At 26.9% G+C, this 20,343-nt stretch overlaps 1 protein-coding gene across 1 annotated transcript; it reads left to right on the top strand.

The window, feature by feature from the left end:
• The first annotated feature begins 1,159 nt into the window (after positions 1-1,159).
• LOC111299290 (uncharacterized) lies at positions 1,160-5,312 on the top strand. Its single transcript, XM_022894385.2, has 3 exons — positions 1,160-1,543; positions 2,803-2,883; positions 4,556-5,312. Exons 1-3 carry the CDS (start codon positions 1,385-1,387, stop codon positions 4,961-4,963), a joined length of 648 nt encoding a protein of 215 aa, XP_022750120.1. The 5' UTR covers positions 1,160-1,384; the 3' UTR covers positions 4,964-5,312.
• The last annotated feature ends 15,031 nt before the right edge of the window (positions 5,313-20,343 follow it).

Here is a 20,343-nt window from a genome sequence, read left to right as displayed (position 1 = left end):
CTTTCCTTAGCTTTTTCCTTAAATTATGGTATTAAAAAAGTGAGAATTACAAGGAAAACCAAAGGTTGTTTGGTTTCTACCTTTCATTTCCTTTAAACTAAAAGTTTATTCAAACAAAGAAAAGGGTTTTTTATTTCTATTACTTTTTTTTATTTTTCTTCCCTTTCCCTCAATCCAAACATAGTATTAAAATTTTATCATGAAAAACTTTCGTGACTAAAATCTGATTGCTTTATCTTTTATAAAGAAGAAAATATTGATCGTGAGAAGAAATCATATATATATATATATATTTGATAATTATTTAATTTTAAATATGTTAAATTTTTAAAAATATAGTTTATCCAAGTTTAAATTTAAATCAAGATAAAAAAACATTAGTATAGTTTTAAATTTAGATGTGTGAGTAATTTTAAATTAAGATATCTTTCTGTTTTATTTTAAACTATAGGAAAATAAAGGCAAAAAAATTGGTGATTCGATCACAAACTTTATTCATTTAAATTTATGTGAATATTGATTTAGATGGTATATGATTTTTATAATTCCTAAGATTTAAGGATTTATCCTTTAAAAATTATTTGAATTTTATATTTTATATATATAGATAAGAGTGAAAAATAAGATATGTTTTTTTTATTTAAATTAAGATAAAACTTATATACTTTAAAAGATTTGGATAAATATAATTTTTTGAAACTTTAAAATTTTTAAAAATTAAATAATTAATTGAATAAAATTATTTAAAATTATCTTAAGTATCAATAATATATATTGTTCTATGTAAAATAACATGTAAGCAGATCTTATCAGGTAATTATGCATCTTGTATAATATATATATATATATATGGATTTATATTTGATATATTATCAATTTATAAATTTTATGCACTATTAGTGAATAAGATGATACCATTTTATGTCACTTCATTAATGAATAAATTTTTTAAAAAATATTAATTTTTATATATTTATTTTAAAAATTGATATTTATTTATTAATGAGATTATATCATTTAATTTATTAATAATATATAAAATTTATACATTAACAATATATTAAATATAAAATATATATTTATTTATATGATTAAATGGAAGCTCACACGGCATCAACTCGACATTCATATTTTAAACGCCGCACCCAATACATCATCCGGTCCAAACGCGCAGTTTATCAGTTGCTCAACCGCACCGCCAAGAAGTGTCCCTCGAATCTCTTGCTGCAGCCTTCATCCTCGAAAAGAATACAAGCAACCTTTCTCTCCATTCCTCTACAAAAATCAGAAAGTAAAAAAAAAAAAAAAGAAAAGTTCTCTCTTTTCATCGATCGCCAAAAGCAACTTAAAACTCTGTCGGTCCTAGGAGAGGGAATCGGGAAATATGGAGAAGAAAAGGAAGTCAATAGCGACGAGCCTTGATGAGGTGGATCGAACTATGTACGCGTCGTTTTGCAGCGCTGCTAACTCCTTGTCTCAGCTTTATACTCAGGCTATGAACCAGCAGAAGCTATCTTTCCAAGCTGGAAAACGCCATAGCCTTGTACTCTCTCTCTCTCTCTCTCTCTCTCTCTCTCTATATATATATATATATATATATATATTCTCCTTGGTTTTTGGTTGTTATTTGTGTGCAATTATAGCTTTATGGATTTTTATATCTGTTCTTGCATCTGGGTTTTGTGTTTTATTACGTATATATGTTTGAGTAGCTCAAAGTTATGATTTTGATAAATCAAGCCTGCTTTTTATTTATTTTTTTTATACTTTAATTGTGGTAAAAATATTTTTTTTTTATGCGAATATGCTTAGGGATTTAGTGGTTTTGGACTAATTTGATTATCTTATTTTATGAATGTGTTTCTGGATATATTGCATTTGTGTGTGTGTGTGTGTGTGTTAACTTGAAGATAGTGTGGTGCATTTTGATTTTGTTGAGAAACCTAAATGATAATTATATATATATATATATATATATATTTAAATTGCGTCGTTGATGTTTTGTACATTGAGCAAAGAGTGGAACTGATTGCTAGAAGATGTTTAAACTCGTTGTGAGTTTGAATAGAGATAATTTTTTATAGGAATTGATACATTTCAACAAAATCTTTTCAAATCAACAAAAAAAAATCCCTTTTCCTTTTTAGGATCAATACTTGCTTATTGCAGTGCCTTAGTTGTGAAATGAAGGAGTGTGGAAATTGAAGTGCTCGATGTTTACTTTCTTGATTTAGGATAAGGTTACAGTCTTCACTTTCATGGGCATGACGCTAATGAAACCATTGATATTGCTTCCGTAAGTGTATGCCATTTAAAGCTTGAAACTTGTTAGCCACTGAGTCATGAAACCAGCGTATTTAGAACCCTTATGGCCTTACCAGAATTTTTTATGATGACTCTTTTAGTGTTAATGAATTGTGATTAAAAATTAGAGGGGTGTATTGGCAGTTTGAAGTAGCTTATAAAATCATTGGTAAAGTCAACTCACTTGAACGTGCTCAGACATGCTTTAGAATCATTATATTCCACCTGGAAGTTTATCTTCTAAAGAGGACATTCAATTTATTGTAAATTCTGCTTGTTTCCTCTGTTAGAAGCAAAGGTCTATGCCTAGTTCACACAGCACTGAGTGTAAAATCTATGAAGTTATAAATTTTCAGCTATTGCATTATTTATTTTGTCTCAATTTGGCTTCTAGCCTTCATTTGTACACTTTCTCATCTAGTCATCTGTGAAGTGCTTCTAGTTGTAGGTAAGTGAGTTAGAAGTTCTGCTAATATGGTAATTTCAACTTGTTTTCAGGAAAAACTTTATCAGTGGATTTGGAGACAACAAGAGGGAGGATCAAGAGTAACAACAATGGATATCCTCGGTTACCTTCAGGTATGTTTTTCTTCTTTGATTATTTTATCATCTGCCATTCACTCTTTGAATGTGTTTGTGCTGTAGTTCTGTTATATGGATACCATAATATATGTGGCTGCATAAAAATAAGCTTTATGCCATTTTAGTTTTAATGTAGCTTATGAAAAGTTCATCTAGGCTTCTATTAAGGTTGAATCATGAATGACCCTATTAAGGGTGAATCATGAATGACATATCCCTTTTCCTTGGTTGTCTTTTTGACATGGAATGACATCACTTCCTCTTTTCTCTATCTATTAGATTCCTTACTGTATTTACCATTTGCAAACCTTTGATCTGTTAAAGCCATATCTGGCTATTATTCTATCTTGGGCTTGTATCAAAAGATAAGCAAGGAAGTTTTGAATCTATTCATGTGTGGTTTCTTTTTGTTTCTAAATGATTCTGCAAATAGTTTTGACCAATAGGACACATAATGGAAATTTGGAAATAAACGTTGTGCATTTTGCTTTCAGTTTAGACATTTAAATTGTTTAGAAGTGATGAGATGCAGTGTATAATGAGAAATATAACAAGAAGAGATTGTTTCCTTGTTTTTCAGTTTTAGTTCGACGAAAATTATAAGCAAGGAAGGAAGTTATATAGAATTAACAGTCTAGAATCTTGTTGTTCCCAATATTGAGAGGAGGTAATTTAATCTAGTTTCATATAAGTTAGTCAATGCTGAGAGTATGCAAGTCTTCCTTGTTGCAACAGAGGTTTCTACTAACATGGGGCAGTATAGCTGTGTGATAACCTTGGAACCAATTTTGCATGTTTTTATAACTAATGATATGAGTTTCAGATTTATTTAATTGATTTGTGAATATTCCTGAATGTGATTAAAATAAAACAAAAGATCATTGTACCTTCATAATAAGCTTTGGTTGATTTCCTGACCCTTCACTATTTGGTGAATTTATTATTTTCTCTGATGGTGGCTCTAAACACATCAATATAAAGTCATTATACCTCTTTATTTTAGTAACACAACCAAACCAGTCATTCAAATGTTTGTTAATGAGAGGTCTGAACAGGCTTGCAGATCTATGTAATGAAGAACTGCCGAAACCCTTAACTGCCAAGCACTTGTCTTATGATATCAACTTAACTGTTATAGAGTGACGTTAGTTATAGGATATGCTACAAGCAGCATGCTGATTTTCGGATTTTTACTTTGGATGATACTTTATTCATATGTTACAAACCCACAAATTGTTTCAGTACTAATTATGCCCCTTATTTCAAATCTGTCTTATTTAGTTCTCATATTTTGCATCAGAAAGACTTATGAGAGTAGTTATTGTGCTGTTCTTCCGTAGTTGAGTCTGCACACTAATCAGCTGGATGTTAACTATCAGACAACTTCAGTGCCATCATTACCATAATGGTGAAAAGTTTTGTTTGCTCTTGGAATCGGAAAATTATTAGTTAGTTTTGATAATATTCTACTTTTCTCCTCTAGTGTGCAAGCAGTAGTGTGTTTATTGCAAAGATGGCAATGATAGGTTCTCCCGTCTGAGATATGGGATCCTTATGATTCTTTTGGCATATCTTACGCTAGTGTATTTCTGATCCTTCCTATTTGTGATAACTGATAGTTATCTTTATTATATTCTGAAAATCTGAACAATTTATGATCTCCTTGCAGAATGAACTAGATTATTGTGGTGAGGAGCCCCCAATGTCACCTAGAGCACCAAGCCTAGAGCAGCATTCGCAGCCTACAATGCAGTTCATGAATACCAGTTTCATGGTCTCTTCAGGTTCATCTGGCCAAACTGCTGGGCTGGGAACTCGCCCCGACCATTGTGATCAGCAGCCCAAGAATTTAGTTTTCTCAAATGCTTTATCGAGTGCTGTTTGTCAGAGTCTTCAGCATTATCACATTGCTCAGGAAGGCTACTGTCCTGATGGTGGTCTGCCTTCAGGAAATGGAGCCAGGAATAATGAATCTAACTTTCTTCAACACCAGACTAGGGATTCTAATCCTCTCAGCTCCAATGATTCCTCAATGGACATGCATGCAGATAGCCCATCTCATGAAACTACTTGTTAAGCATGTGAAGGTAGCTCCCTTTTGAATGCCCAACTATGAAAAGATCCAGAAAGGCTTTTGTGATTGCATCACCCTTTTGTTTGTTGCTGTTACCGAAGTAAAGAAAATACAACATAAAGATGGTTATTTCATACAAAAATAAACACATGGCACCGGGGAATTGTTGAAAGCGTTTGAAGAAGAATAGTCCCATGTGTTGTGTTTGCATAGCGCAGAATGGTATGAATTTATCAGTTTGTGTTTTGTCTCTATTTGCTTGGTTGGAGGTCTTAAATTTCATATGTGAAGCATTTTGTTCAATCAATACAGCTACTTTAAAAAATATAAAACTATTTTTAAAATTTTTCTCCGTTCTTCTACCTTTGAAGATTTCTTTGTGATTGCTTATTGGGATTTATTAGTTCTGAATAATTGCTCTATAGAGCATCTATACAGATTCTTGTTATTGAAACTGCATGTGATTCACGATGTTATTGCAAACTAATAGGATTGTCTAGCATTTAACTCACCATGTATGTAATCAAAGGTTTTAGAATAAAATATCTTTCCTGGATTAACGAGGAGCAGAACCTTGAAAATGGCCTCAGCAGATTGAGGTGAAAATTCAATACTTTTGGATCTCAGCCTTAAAGCTCAAAGTCATAGTTGAGTTGAGGTTGAGATAAAGCTTCAGCAAAACGAAATTGAATCTGGGGTTCTGGTGCTTCTTTGGCTTAGACAGTTATATTCAGCTTTTCTCAGGGAGTCGCCTGAGATTAAGGCAAGAGAAAAGTATTATCAGCTCATAAAATTTTCTCCAGATTCCATCATTCTCACCTGTAGAACACATCAATCTTATTACTTTCTTCAGATTTTCCTCTTCAATGGAAAGGGATTCCTAAATTAAGTTGCCTAGCAAAAAAGAGGGAGATTTTTTAGTTCTTGGATCATTTGCCTTATGAAATGAAATTCACTGATGGACATTTCATTGAATTTGTATGTCAAAAGTTTCAATATATAGAGCTTTTCCTTTCTTTTCCCTTTTTTTTTTTTTTTATAAGTTTTTTTCCGCCCTAAGGGATTGAGGATAAGATCTCATAGTTAAATTTGACTACTCGTATATATGTATTTGTTTATTTCGTATTTATCACGTATAAAATATAAAATTATCATATTGCGATTCCTTATCTGTTTTGACAAAGGGATTTGTTGCATTTGCGTGTGACCCCACGAACTAGACTTCTTTTGCTCAATTACCCCGTATGCAGGTCACTCAATAAAATTCAATCTACTCAAAAATGTAAAAACATTAACCAAAACAACAAAAAAAATAAGGAACCGTAACTTTTTTGATTGCAGCATTGAACCAACGAGGCTAACTTTAAGATATTACTTGAAGCAACCATGCTTTTGTGTCATAAGCCCATACTTAAGTTGAGGGTTATTTTAGTAAAAAGAAATTATTTCTTTTACTCTTAAAAAAGTTTAAAAGATTAAATAAAATAAATAAAATATTTGTTAATCTCTTAATTTCGTTTATAAATTAAAAACTATAGTGACAGTCTATAAATGTCAAGTCATTATTAATTAATGGGTGAAATTAGCAGGCTCAGTTCTAAACTTCGAACTGGTTGTAGAATTTAGGCACCAATCAAAAAAGTGAAAATTAGATATATGATGTTGAGCACACGTACGTTTGTCGGTTACTGTTTTATGTGTTTCATCGTTACCGCAATCTTTACCAAATAAATGGTAGTTAGATCATCCCTCCGAATGAAAACCTTGATACTAACACTAGCAGATTTTTGCTAATATAATTTTATTTGAGACATTCTTTTTATCGGAACAATATTTTTGCTACGCAAGCTAATTAGATTAACTTAACCAATGAGAGGTGAACTCGCGATTCATTAATTTCCTATACATCTTATAAATAATCGTGTTGACGCTAGCTTTTAATGCATAACTTTTATGGAATAAAACAAATATTTCTCTAACTTCAATGCCAAATAATTTATTTATCTTTAAATTTTTAGTACAAAATAAATTATAATTTAAGATTAAAAAAATTATAAGTATTTGAAATTTAATTTTAAATTTACTGAATATTATCTATTAAAAATAATTACATAAATAAATTGAATTAAATTTTAAATTTATTTTTCAACTATATACAAAGAAATACACTACACAGTTCATTTCATTGGAACCAATAAATCCAAATTGGCAAAAAAAAAAAAAAAAATGTTAAGAGTGGAACATATGATTGAGTGCAATGAATCATGATATTTAGAGGGAACACATCTAAACAAGGAGATGGAAAAATCAAATCAAATTGTATGGCCTACCAGGATCGATTTTCCCACTCCGTTTTGAAACCATCAATCCAACACGAATTGTATATATTCCTTACACTTTAGTAACATTGAGACAATTATTTTTTAAATATAAAAAATGTCATACATTCTGACTTTGTCTTTGCTCACTTACCATATATAGCTTTTAAAAATGAAAATGAAAATGAGCCCTATTTTAAACAAGAAATTGTTTTTATATGGTTTTTTTTTGTCATGCCGCATTAATTCTATGTTCGATCATTTTATCAATAATTCTCTTTATTATATTTTTACAATTAATTAAACAATCATGAAAAAAAATATGTAAAGTTTATCATTTAAAAATATGAGTTTTACATAATTTTTTTAAAAAAATTTTATACAATGTTGAATTTTAATTGATTAATTACAATGCAATAATTATAGATAATATGATTCCGTTCACAATATTGATCGGCATGAGATGACTAATCAAAAGGGAGTACAAATAAACTACAAATTTATAATTATTTGATCTAAAAACACTCAAATCTTCTCATAAAATATAATTTGTTCCAGCTCTTGGTTTAGTGATAATGAAGATATTTTTGAATTCTAAAATTGTTGGTTCAAAACTAATTGAGTGTGAATTTGATTCAATTTTATGTTGAATTTATTTAGTTATACTTTAATTTATTAATCGTTTTTGACTTGTAATTAATTTTTTAAAAAATAATGAATCTCATGGATAATCCACTTCTAAGCCTCACGTACCCATTATTATTTGAAGGTTTCTCATATAACACTTGTTTTTTTCTTTTGTTTTTTTGTTCCAGATAGTCGGTTTTGATAGAGTTATGTTTCGACAATTAGTACATCATTAAAATTTTCATAACAAAATTATGAAAATATTCTTAAAATGTGAACAAAAAATTAACTTTTTGAATCAAAGGTATTTTATAGTTTTACCAATAAAAAAAATTAACGATATAAGCCTGCTAGAACAAAATTTTATCACAATGGACGATCTATAAAAAGGCACAATAATACAATGTAAGAAATTCCCAAACCATAAAAACGTACAGTGGAGTTTGCATAAATTTTATATGGAGCTTGCACTTCACATAAGAATATATATATATATATATATATTTATATATATTGATTGGTACATACTCTACTTTTTTATTCCCTTGCAATTTACTTGTTTTTCTTTCTTTTTTTTGGGATGGTTTGGGTTAATTGAAAAAAAAAAAAAACTCAGAACCCATTACATAAAAGATTTTAATTATTTGACAAAAGAAAGCAAAAATAAAAAGATCACTCAAGAAAAAGAGAAAAGAATAATTCTCAACAATCCTCAACGAGCAAATTGAATTTTAGGTTCTCGGTAGGAAAAGCCAATTTTGCAGTGTGAACTGTTTTCAAAAGGTGTACCATATTGAAATAGCATTAGCCGTGGATGCAAAGTTTTTGCTCAATGTCACGTATATATTCGAATTATAATAAAATATTTAATATAATATTTAAATTAAAAAAATATTTAGAATAGATTACTTTTACTGTTCCTAAAATTTAAGTTGAGTATTTTTTTTTTACTTCTAAATTTTAAAAGTAATATATTGGTCTCTATATTTTGATGGTTATAACGAAACAGTTCTTTCATTAATAAAATCATTACATGTTAAAATTATAAAAAAAAAAATGATAAAACTTAGTACTTAATACTAGCAATTTTGATAGTTATATAAAAATAAAATTACTTTTTTATCCTTAACTTTTTTAGTACATATTTTTTGGATTCAATTTTAGGATAAAAAAGAAGTTTGTATCTTGAAATTGAAAATTACATATTTTTTTAAATTTATTTATTGTTTGTTTAAAACATGCAATTAAATTATAAATCATCGTGTATTTGTCATTTATTTTATGATAATTCCATCGTTTTAAAATGTTTTTTCAAAAATCAAGTTTTTTAGTTATAAAATATTAATATACAATTTTTAATAAAATATTATAAATTTCACATTATCACTTTTTAATAGAAAATATCAAATTTAATTATTTGAATCACAACTAAAAAATTTCATGAATCGAATAACACTGTCAAAGTTTCAGTTAAGGCTCAGTTTGACTCATCCATTAAAAATCCAAGGAGGCCCATTTTACTATTGGAAATTAAAATATTAACAAAATGTTTATATTAATATTTTAATATTTTTAAATATATTTTAAAATATAAATTGAATAATAATATTTTATTATAAAATAATAATTTAATTGGGTCAAGCTTAGATTTTAAAAATCATATTCAAAACTTGATTCAAGTCGAATTTAACTTGTAAATCATGTTGACAACTTAATTTATGGATAAATTTAATTGCAACTTAACAAATTTTTTCTTGAAAAAATAAAAAATATTAATTAATTTAAAAATTAGCATCATAAAAATAACAATAAAAATATATAAGAATTAATATCAAAAAAATAAAATTTATCAAACTTTTATTTCCTTTATAATTATTTTACCTTTTAACTCTAAACTTATAATATTATCAATCTATTATTTTACTTTGTAATTTTCCTTTTATCTTTTCTTTTGGTGGTTCAACCAACGGTTTGACTCATGGAAGGATGGGACCAGTATATTAGTTTTTAAAGTTTAAGAACCGATACGATACTCACTTTAAATTTTAGAGATCGTGGAAGTAATATATCCAAAATTTTAATATAGTACAAGAATTATGAATCTATATATTAGCTAATGTAGTATTTTGAAGATTGTTTGTTCTTTACATATCACATTTAAAGCTAATTATATTAGAAGTTAATACAATATTAATTAACAGATTTATAATTCAATAATCACATTAAAAATTTTTAAAATTCAAATAACACATTAAAAATTTTATTATAATTTAAAAGTTATTTGTAACATTAGCTCGAAAGTTTTTTTTTATATATAATTAAAGTTATTAAGATTTGAACTCTAATAATTAAAACTAAAATACAGTACTTTAACGACAAATCACATGACTATTATTTGGATGTCAACTTTTTGCTTTATTTTTAAGGGAAAGAATTTAAAAGAGAATATATATATATATATATATATAAATATATGTATAAAGTTTCAATTATATAAAGAAATAATGGACATATGGCGTTCCTTTTATAATTTTATTGCTCCATATTGTAGTAACATGTAGATCCGAAAATCCGGCCACATGACATAAAATTTTGTAAATTAAAAAAAAAAGTCGTTACAAATTTTTTTTGTTAGATGTGATTAGCCACTTAAAAAAATTTATAATTTTAATAAAATAAAAAAATGAGTTTAAGATTTATCAAAAAGATATTTTGATTTTCGAAATTAGAATTGGATTTGAGAGTTTGATTACGTGTGAGAAAGAATTAACATCCTATAATGCCTGTTTAAAAATGATACTAATTAATCATGTGTTATCTTTATAGACACCCATTTTGTTCAGGAATTTTTTAAAATTTATTGGGCTTCTAATTTTGATTTTGATTATGCAATTGAGTCGTAATTAGAAAAGTGAATTTTGAGCCCAAAGATTAAGCCCTAAATTTTATTTGTATTTTAATATTTTAGTTTAATTTTTTGTTTAATTTTTGTTTTTTTAGTCAAAAGAGTCAAAGTCAATTGATAAAAAATATATATATAAAAAAAAAAGGAAAATGTGGGATTTTTTATGAAAAATCTTGAATTCAATGTAACTCTTAGATTTTATCTAAAATTTTAACTCTAATGGTCTAATAATTTTGGAAAGATTTGGAGCTCAATCTATTGAAAAAAGGAAAGATTACAAAGAGAATAAAATTTTGAGAGAAATCCTAGATTTGGTTGAATTAATTTCTTCCAATCAAAGGGGATTCAATGCCTATATAAGGACCTTGAATCTATGACCAAAAGGGAGGCCACACAGTAATTAATTCGCTTCATGATCAAACAAAGGTCATTGAAAAGAGGAAAAGTTTGGGCAAAATTTTGAATCAACAAAGAAGAAACAATCAAGCAAAAAAAAAAAAAAGTGAGAAGATTCAATTGGAGTTTTTGGAAAGGTAGGATTTGTAGTAGGAAACATCAATTTTTGAAAGGTAAAAAATTGTTGGAACCAATGATCCATTAAGGTAATGTTTGCTTTCTTTTTTTTTTTGTGATTTTTGCATAACTTTTATAATATTTAATTGCTTATTCTTATTTTTATATTTATTACATAATATTTATTTTTTGCATGAATTTGCATGACTAATATTATATTTGCATGATTTATATATTATTATTTGCATGATTATATATTTAATTGCATGATTTATATATATTATTTGCATAATTATATATTTAATTGCATATTTAATTGCATGATTTATGTATTATTATTTGCATGATTATATATTTAATTGCATATTTATTTGCATGTTTATATATTTTTATTTGCATGATTATATACTAAACTGCATGTTTATTACATGTTTATACATTTAATTGCATGTCTATTTGCATGATTATTAATTTATTTTTTGGTGTGATTGTATGATTATTAATATATTTATTTGCATGGTTATTTATTTATTTATTATTGCATGATTTTATATTTATTGCATGATATATGTTATTGCATGAGTAATACTATATTTGAATGATATTTGATTGCATGTTTCTATATTTATTGTGTTCATAATAGCATGATTATATTTGTCTGCTTATATTGGATTTTATGATTATCTATTTGCATGAATGGTTATTAATATATTATATTTGCATGATATAATATATTTACATGATTGTTATTATATTATGATAATTAATATATTTGCATGACATTCTTGCATGAATATTTTAGCATGATTTAGGCATGATATTATTACATGATATTTGATATGATTTATGGTATTATATTTGTATGATAATTTTTGCATGGTATGATTTGATATTTATTGCATGATTGCTTGATATTTTGATAGAATTTTTGTACCACCATGTTTTGTAAATAAATAAAAAGATTGGAATTGATTTATTTGCATGATAAAACTATCTTCGATAATGCTTAGGTAAGATAACACATAATTAATTTGATACTAATTTTGGGCGTAAAAGGGTGTTAATACCTTCTCTGCACGTAATTGACTCGCGAACCTTAATTCTATTAATATAGACTAGAACCTATTCTTTTTAGGGACCCTTAGCTTATGTTTAGGATAACCTTAAAAAAGATAAATTCATATAGGTGACCAATCACACCTAGTTAAAAAAGATTGGTGATGACTGCATGATTTTTGTGTCTAATGGATAGGTTCTCCTAACCTAAATGTTATGATAGTTTGGCAACTTCGCTGGGAACATTAGAGAGGCAAGCCATTAGTTGGTTATGTGTTATATTAAGCTTTACTTTGATAGTTTTATTATGTAATTATTTGTGAATTTCATATTACTAACCTATTTGTTTTTGTTTTCTTGTTTTGCAGATTTTAATTTTTTATGTGCATTAATTTATTTGATTATTTGGCATGTCCCTTTACACACACCACTCTTGTATTCATGCATAACTCTAGACCTAAGCTTTGTTCTTTATTTGGAGGGAGCAAGTACCTACACTTTCGTGAAGTGATAACTTCCGTGTAAATTAGTGAAAACTCTTACTCAAATTAAATCTTTTTTGTTTGAGCTTATAATGATAGGTGAGTATTGGAGTGCCTTATTAGTATATAATGGATGATGATGTAGGAAACAATTTTGGGAACCTTTAGATTATCAAACCTTTAAACCTAGCATGTAAATAAACCTTAAAGATCTAAATCTAAGTTAGAGCCATATCTTGCACTTCGTTAGAAAATCTTAAATAAGACACATGATAGGATAATTATTCTACTTGTAAATTTATCCTTGTATATATTATGCGTTTAATAACCCTTTACATTATTTCTTATATATATATATATATATCATGTTTACTAACCCTTTTCTTTTACTATATATACATGCATTTACATCCTTTAATCTTTTTTATTGCATTCATGCATACATGCATTCAATTCATGCATTATTCCATTTCACTTTTTCATATATTAAAAGATGTGAATGCTTAATTGTAAATTAAAAAGTATTTTTTAAAGTTTTTTACATAGTTGTGAATATGAATTTATGTTTTTACTATGTATTGAATACTTGTAAATATTTTTGTATATGCATTATTTCATTTGCCTTTTCAATTTTGTACATAGTTATGGATAAAAATTCTTGTTTTTCACTATGTATTGCATATATGTATTTGCATATACATTTTTATCCATGTAAATATTTTTATATGTACATTAATTCATTTGTTTGGAAAATTCTTTGCCTTTTCAATTTTATAAATAGTTTTGGATATGAATTCTTGTTTTTCACTATGTATTGCATACATGTACTTGCATATACATTAACTCATTTGTTTGGAAAATTCTTTGCCTTTGCAATTTTGTAAATAGTTTTGAATATTAATTCTTATTTTTCACTATGTATTACATACATGTATTTGCATATAAATTTTTATCCATTTTTGTATGTACATTATTTTATTAGATTGTGAGAATCTTTGCATTTTCAATTTTGTACATAGTTGTGAATATGAATTCTTCTTGTTATTATGCATTATATACTTGTATATACATTTTTGTCCATGTAAACATTTTGGTATGTATATTATATTTTTTGTTTGGAGAAATCTTTGCCTTTTTAATTTTGTAAATAGTTGTGAAAATGGATGCATTGCATATATGTATTTGCATACATATTTTTATCCATGTAAACATTTTTGTATGTACATTATTTCATTTGTTTAGAGCAATCTTTGATACATAAATATAAATTCTTGTTTTTCATTATGATTTGCATAGAGGTATTTGTATATATTTTTTAATTTAAGATCATTTGACAATAAAAGCACACATGATTTCTTTCTATGATTGAAAAATATTCTTTTTAAAGAAAAATTTTATGGAAACAATTTTAAAAGAATTGTTAATTACTATCAAGAATGAACATACTCCGTTGTTTCACTTACCATTTCATACTCCAATTCAATTAAACACCACACCATTATAAAGCCTGACTTCTCAAGTCCCATGATTCTAATTTTTACATGACAAATGAGGATTTTCAAGTCAATGATCTTTATTAAGGCTATGAGCAATGAAGTTTGAAAAATCTGATTTGAAAAATTCTTTGTAAGCCAAATACATAAGGCTCTCTCTTCAAGATTCTAGATTTTGGCAATTTGATAAGTATCAAGACTATTCGAAACACATCATTATCCATGTTTCTTCACAAGGCCTAAACTTCTCCAATTTTTTCCTTAGGGTAAAATTATTGAAAAGATCATATCCTCTCAATATCATTGTTTGACACCTTGACTTATGCAACATTCTTTTTCTCTTTCGTTCATTGCCTAAAAATTTTTCTTTACCCACTTTTTGGGGCAAATTATCAAAAAGTCAAATTATCCAATTTTTCAGTATCTTTTCCTCTGGATGGCATTGATTTTTATCTCTTGGTGTGAGTTATGAAAATGAAGATTGTTACATTGAGATTTCATTTGATGTAGTAAGATGATATACTTTGAGCTTAAGTTGCCAAAAAAAAAGAAAAAAAGAGAGTTAAAGAAAAATAGAAAAAAAAACATCATGCATATAAGAAATTCAAAGGATTCCAAAATTAAAGAAAAAATCTACTCTTGAGAATTGCTTTTCAATAAAGGTATTCATATTTGATATGATAAATGGTCATATTTCATATTCCCTTCACCAAAAAGAAAATATCTATTTGCTACCCTTGTTGAACCTATCGAATTTTCTTTGAAAAAAACTTTAACCAAATATCACCCTCACATTAGAGGATAAAGTTTGAAAAGTTTGTTTACAAAAAAAGAAGGTGAAGTTTTTTAATGATTTCAGGGGCAAATACCTTTTCATGCTTAGATCTTTTTTGAAAAATGTTGAAAAGTGCTAAAAAAAGAAAAAAAATAGAGAAAAAAAATTAAAAAATGAAAAATGAAAAAATAAAAAATGTGGAAAGAAGAATGTCATTGAAAAAAGAAATGATCTTTTGTTTGATTACCTCTAAACACATGTTGGGCCTATTTATCCTTTCTTTTAAAACCTTAAATTCTAGCTTGCGTACATCTTTTGAAAAGTCCATTTTGATCAAGTGTGCATATCTAAATTAAAGAATTTTTCTTTAAAAAAGCACCATAACTTTTTTATTTTGGATGAATTTTGAGTTTTCAAATGCATGATGTCATGGTCAAAAAGAAAAAAAAAGATTGAATAAAACTCTAGGGTGAAAACCCGAAAGGGGGCAATCTAAAGCAAGATTGAAAGCAACTCATGTAATAGAGGAAGTGATTTTGAAGAAACCAATGAATAATGAAGACTTTTGAGAAATCTAAGAAGAAAAACCTCAATTTGAAGATATTTTTTAAAATTTGAACCTTTCTTTCCCAGAAATTTTGAGCCATTCTTCCTATTCTAAAAATTTTGAACCTATCATAATTACTCTTGACATTTGTTAAAATGTCTCATGTCAAAAACCTAAAGGAGTGCCAAAATGAATTATGCTTTAAAAAAATTACTTTTCAAATTTGAACTTTTATTTGTTAGCCTAGATGAAGAAACATTGATTATTGTTTTCTTATTCAGTAACAAAGTCTTCTTTAATAACTAAAATCCTAATATGCCAAATCATTTCATCTTTTTGGAAAGACTAAGAAGTGAATTCATCTAATTCATTTTGGGTAGTAATCATCAATTGTCAAGAAATTTAAATGTCACATGCTTTAAAAGGATAGATATATTTTGGTCATGGAAAATTGTTATGTGGGTTAATTTGTGTTGTCATTCTTTTGAGAGTTTTTGAAAATTTTCAAATTTGGACTGTTGTATATGTGAATTTGGATGGATATGAGAAAGATGATTTCCAAGATCAATGTGACAAGAGTGACTTGTCTGGGGAAACAAAAATGTTTTGTTTCAATAATTGTTTTTGAATCATTTTGTAAATGTACAAATCTTTGTTTGGACCATGCATTTGTATAATCATTTATACCATGCATTTATGTCATTTGGTGAGTATATAAATCATTGTTTGAATATTACATTTGCATCACACTTAGAATCATGTATTTGCACCATTTGGTGAGCATTTAAATTTTTGGCATTTCTAATATGTTAAGTGATGAAAATGGACATTTGCATCTAATTTATTGGGGTAGGTATTTGTATTTGCAATTTTTATGGAAAGCATTTGCATCTTGGTAAGATACATTGGCATTGACTTTTGTGAAACTTTAAGGTGGAGAAAGAAACAAAGAGATTTGATCAGCTGGCACTAGTTGAATCTTAAACTCATGGCACCAATTGAGAATTTAAATCCAACTATGTTAGCACATTAAAAAAAAAATGTTGAAGTTTCACCATAAGAGGATAGAATCCTTAAGACATTAAATTTTAGATTTGAACTTTTCAAATGTGAATCTCTAAATTTTGGATGAGAACCTCTAAAATTTTTGAATCTTTGGACTTTTTGAATGTGATCTTGGATATGAATCTTTAAGATTTTTTTAATGTGAATCTTGAATATAAATCTCTAAGATATTTGAATGTGAACATTAAATATTAGCTTATAAGAGTTTTGAATGTGAATCTTAATGGTGAACTTCTAACATTTTTAAATGTAAACTTTGGATGTGAATCTCGAAAAGTTTTTGAATGAAAAGTTTCACTTGTGGATTTTTAGAATTATTTGAGACTTTTACAAATTTTGGAACCTTTGCGAATCTTGGGACCTTTACGAATTTTGAAACTTTGGCAAATCTTGCAATCTTTGAAATTCTACGAATCTTGAATCTTCTGCAAATCTTGAACTTTTTGCATTGCATTCACTAATTTCATTGCATTGCATTCACTAATTTCATTGCACTGCATTTACAACATCCATTGCATTCACTACATGTTATGTATGTCAGAAAAAAAAAAGAAAGGTTAAAGTTTGAGTTGTGAAATTGAGCTTAGAAATTTTTATGTTTTTTTATTCATTGCATATGTTTAGAAAGTATGAAGAAGAAAGTAGATGTTGGGAGAATTTGAAGAAAAGACATTGGAAGATAATCAATGATGGTCCAGTTGAGATGAAAGAAATCACTTTAAAGTATGAATTTTTAAAGTTTCAATGCCTTTGTTAAACATGAGCTTTTTCAAAGATAAGAATGATCTATAAGACCTTTGGGTATAATCTCTAATACCTCTAGGCATGATTTGTAAGATCTTCGAATATGATTTGTAAGACTTTCAAGAATAATCTCTAAGACCTCCAAGCATGATTTGTAAGACCTTCGGGTGTAATTGTAAAGACCTCTGAGCATGATTTGTAAACCCTCCGGGAGTAATCTTCAAGTCTTTTGGCCATAATCTAAGGAAAGGCTAAAGTTTGAATTTTGAGTTTGAATTTGGAGTTTTATGGCATTAATGCATTTAATTTTGAATTTTAAACTAAAATTCTAAGAGTTTGCATAAAAATTTTGGACTTGACATTTCTTGATTAAAAATGTTAAAGATGTTTTACAAGATTAGTGGCACATAGTGAGATTTAAGTCCAAGTAGGTTGGTACATGAAAATAAAAACTGTTAATTTTTTTTTAAGTTTCAATGCCTCTATTATGGAAGAGCTTTCTTAAAGATAAGAATGATCTCAAAGACCTCTGAGCATAATCTCAAATACCTTCGAGTATAATCTCAAATACCTTCGAGCATAATTTGTAAGATCTCTGGACATAATCTTCAAGACTTCTAAGCATGTTCCTTATAGCATGATCTTTAAAACCTTAGGGTATATTTTTATTTTTTCAAAGTTCCAAAGCCTTAGTTGTGGGAGAGCATTTTATTTTTTAAAGTTTCAAAGCCTCAGTTGTAAGGCAGCATTTTATTTTTTAAAAGTTGTAAAGCCTCAATTGTGAGGGAGTATTTTATTTTCAAAAGTTTCAAAGCCTCAGTTGTGGGGGAGCATTTTATTTTTTTGAAAGTTTCAAACCTCTGTCAATGAGAAGGCTTTGTAATTTTCCTTTTTGACTTTTTTTGACCTGAACAAAATGGATGTCTTTTGTCTTTATATAATTCCTATTTCACAGAAAATGCAAAAAGAAAGGTAACTGTAGACACCACATTTTGTCCAAGGATTTTTCAAAATTCATTGTATTTCAAATTTTGATTTTGATTGCGTAATTGGGTTTTAATTGCAAAAGTGAATTTTTGGCCCAAAGATTAAGCTGTAAATTTTATTTGTATTTTAATATTTTAGTTTAATTTTTGGTTTAGTTTTTATTTTTTTAGTCAAAAGAGTTAAAGTCAATTGGTAAAAAAAATTAAAAAAAAAAAGAAAAATGTAGGATTTTGTATGAAAAATCTTGGATTCAATTCAACTCTTAGATTCTATTTTAGATTTTAACTTTTATAGTCTAATAATTTTGAAAAGACTTGGGACTCAATCTATTGAAAAAAAAAAAAGATTACACAGAGAATAAAATTTAGAGAGAAATCTTAAATTTGGTTGAATTAATTCTTTTTAAATCAAAAAGGATTTAATCCCTATATAAGGACCTTGAATTTATGATAAAAAAGGGGAGCCTTATAGCAATTCACTTCATGATCAAACAAAAGCCATTGAAAAGAGAGGAAATTTGGGCAAAATTTTGAATCAACAAGTTAGAAGTAATCAAGTAAAAAAAAATTTGCAAGAAGATCTAGTTGGAGTTTTTGGAAGGAAGGCTAAGATTTATAATAGAAAACATTAGTTTTTGAAAGGTGAAAATTGTTGGAACTCGTGATCCATTGTTGTGGTGTTTGCTTTCTTTTTTTTTATGATTTTTGCATAACTTTTATAATATTTAATTTCTTATTCTTATTCATATAGTTATATTTATTACATGATATTTATTTTTTGCATGATTTGTATATAATTATTTGCATAATTATATATTTAATTGCATGCTTATTTGCATGATTTATATATTATTATTTGAATGATTATATATTTAATTGTATGTTATTTGCATGGTTTATATATTTTTATTTACATGATATATATTAAATTGCATGTTTATTACATGTTTATATAATTAATTGCATGTCTATTTGCATAATTATTAATTTGTTTATTGGTGTGATTGTATGATTATTAATATATTTATTTGCATGGTTATTTATTTATTTATTTATTACTATTGCATGATTTTATATGTATTGCATGATATATGTTATTGCATGATTAATATTATATTTGAATGATATTTGATTGCATGTTTCTATATTTATTGTGTTCATAATTGCATGATTATATTTGTGTGCTTATATTTGATTTCATGATTATAATTTTGCATGAATAGTTATTAATATATTTGTATGGTATTTTATATTTGCATGATATAATATATTTACATGATTGTTATTATTGGATGATAATTAATATATTTGCATGACGTTCTTACATGAATATTTTAGCATGATTTAAGCATGATATTATTACATGATATTTGGTATGATTTACAGCATTATATTTGCATGAAAATTTTTGCATGGTATGATTTAATATTTATTGCATAATTGCTTGATATTTTGATAGAATTTTTGTACCACTATGTTTTGTAAATAAATAAAAGGATTGGAATTGATTTATTTGCATGATAAAACTATCTTTGATAAGGTTTAGGTAAAATAACACATAATTAATTTGGTACCAATTTTGGGCATAAAGGGGTGCTAATACCTTTCCTGCACGTAACCGACTTCTAAATTTTAGTTCTGTTAATATAGACTAGACCCTATTCTTTTTAGGGATCCTTAACTTAAGTTTAATATAACCTTAAAAATTATAGATTTACATATGTGACCAATCACACTTAGTTAAAAAAGATTGGTGGTGACTATGATTTTTGTGTCAATAGATAGGTTCTCCCAACCTAGATGTTATGACATTCTTTTTTATATTGGATAAAAATGGTTTTAGTTTGAAAGTTGATAATGATTTCTTTCACT

Source organism: Durio zibethinus, chromosome 3 (assembly GCF_047325235.1).
Source record: "Durio zibethinus cultivar Kanyao isolate XHJ-2024 chromosome 3, ASM4732523v1, whole genome shotgun sequence".
Lineage (NCBI taxonomy): Eukaryota > Viridiplantae > Streptophyta > Magnoliopsida > Malvales > Malvaceae > Durio > Durio zibethinus.
This window is presented reverse-complemented; position numbering and strand designations above follow the sequence as displayed.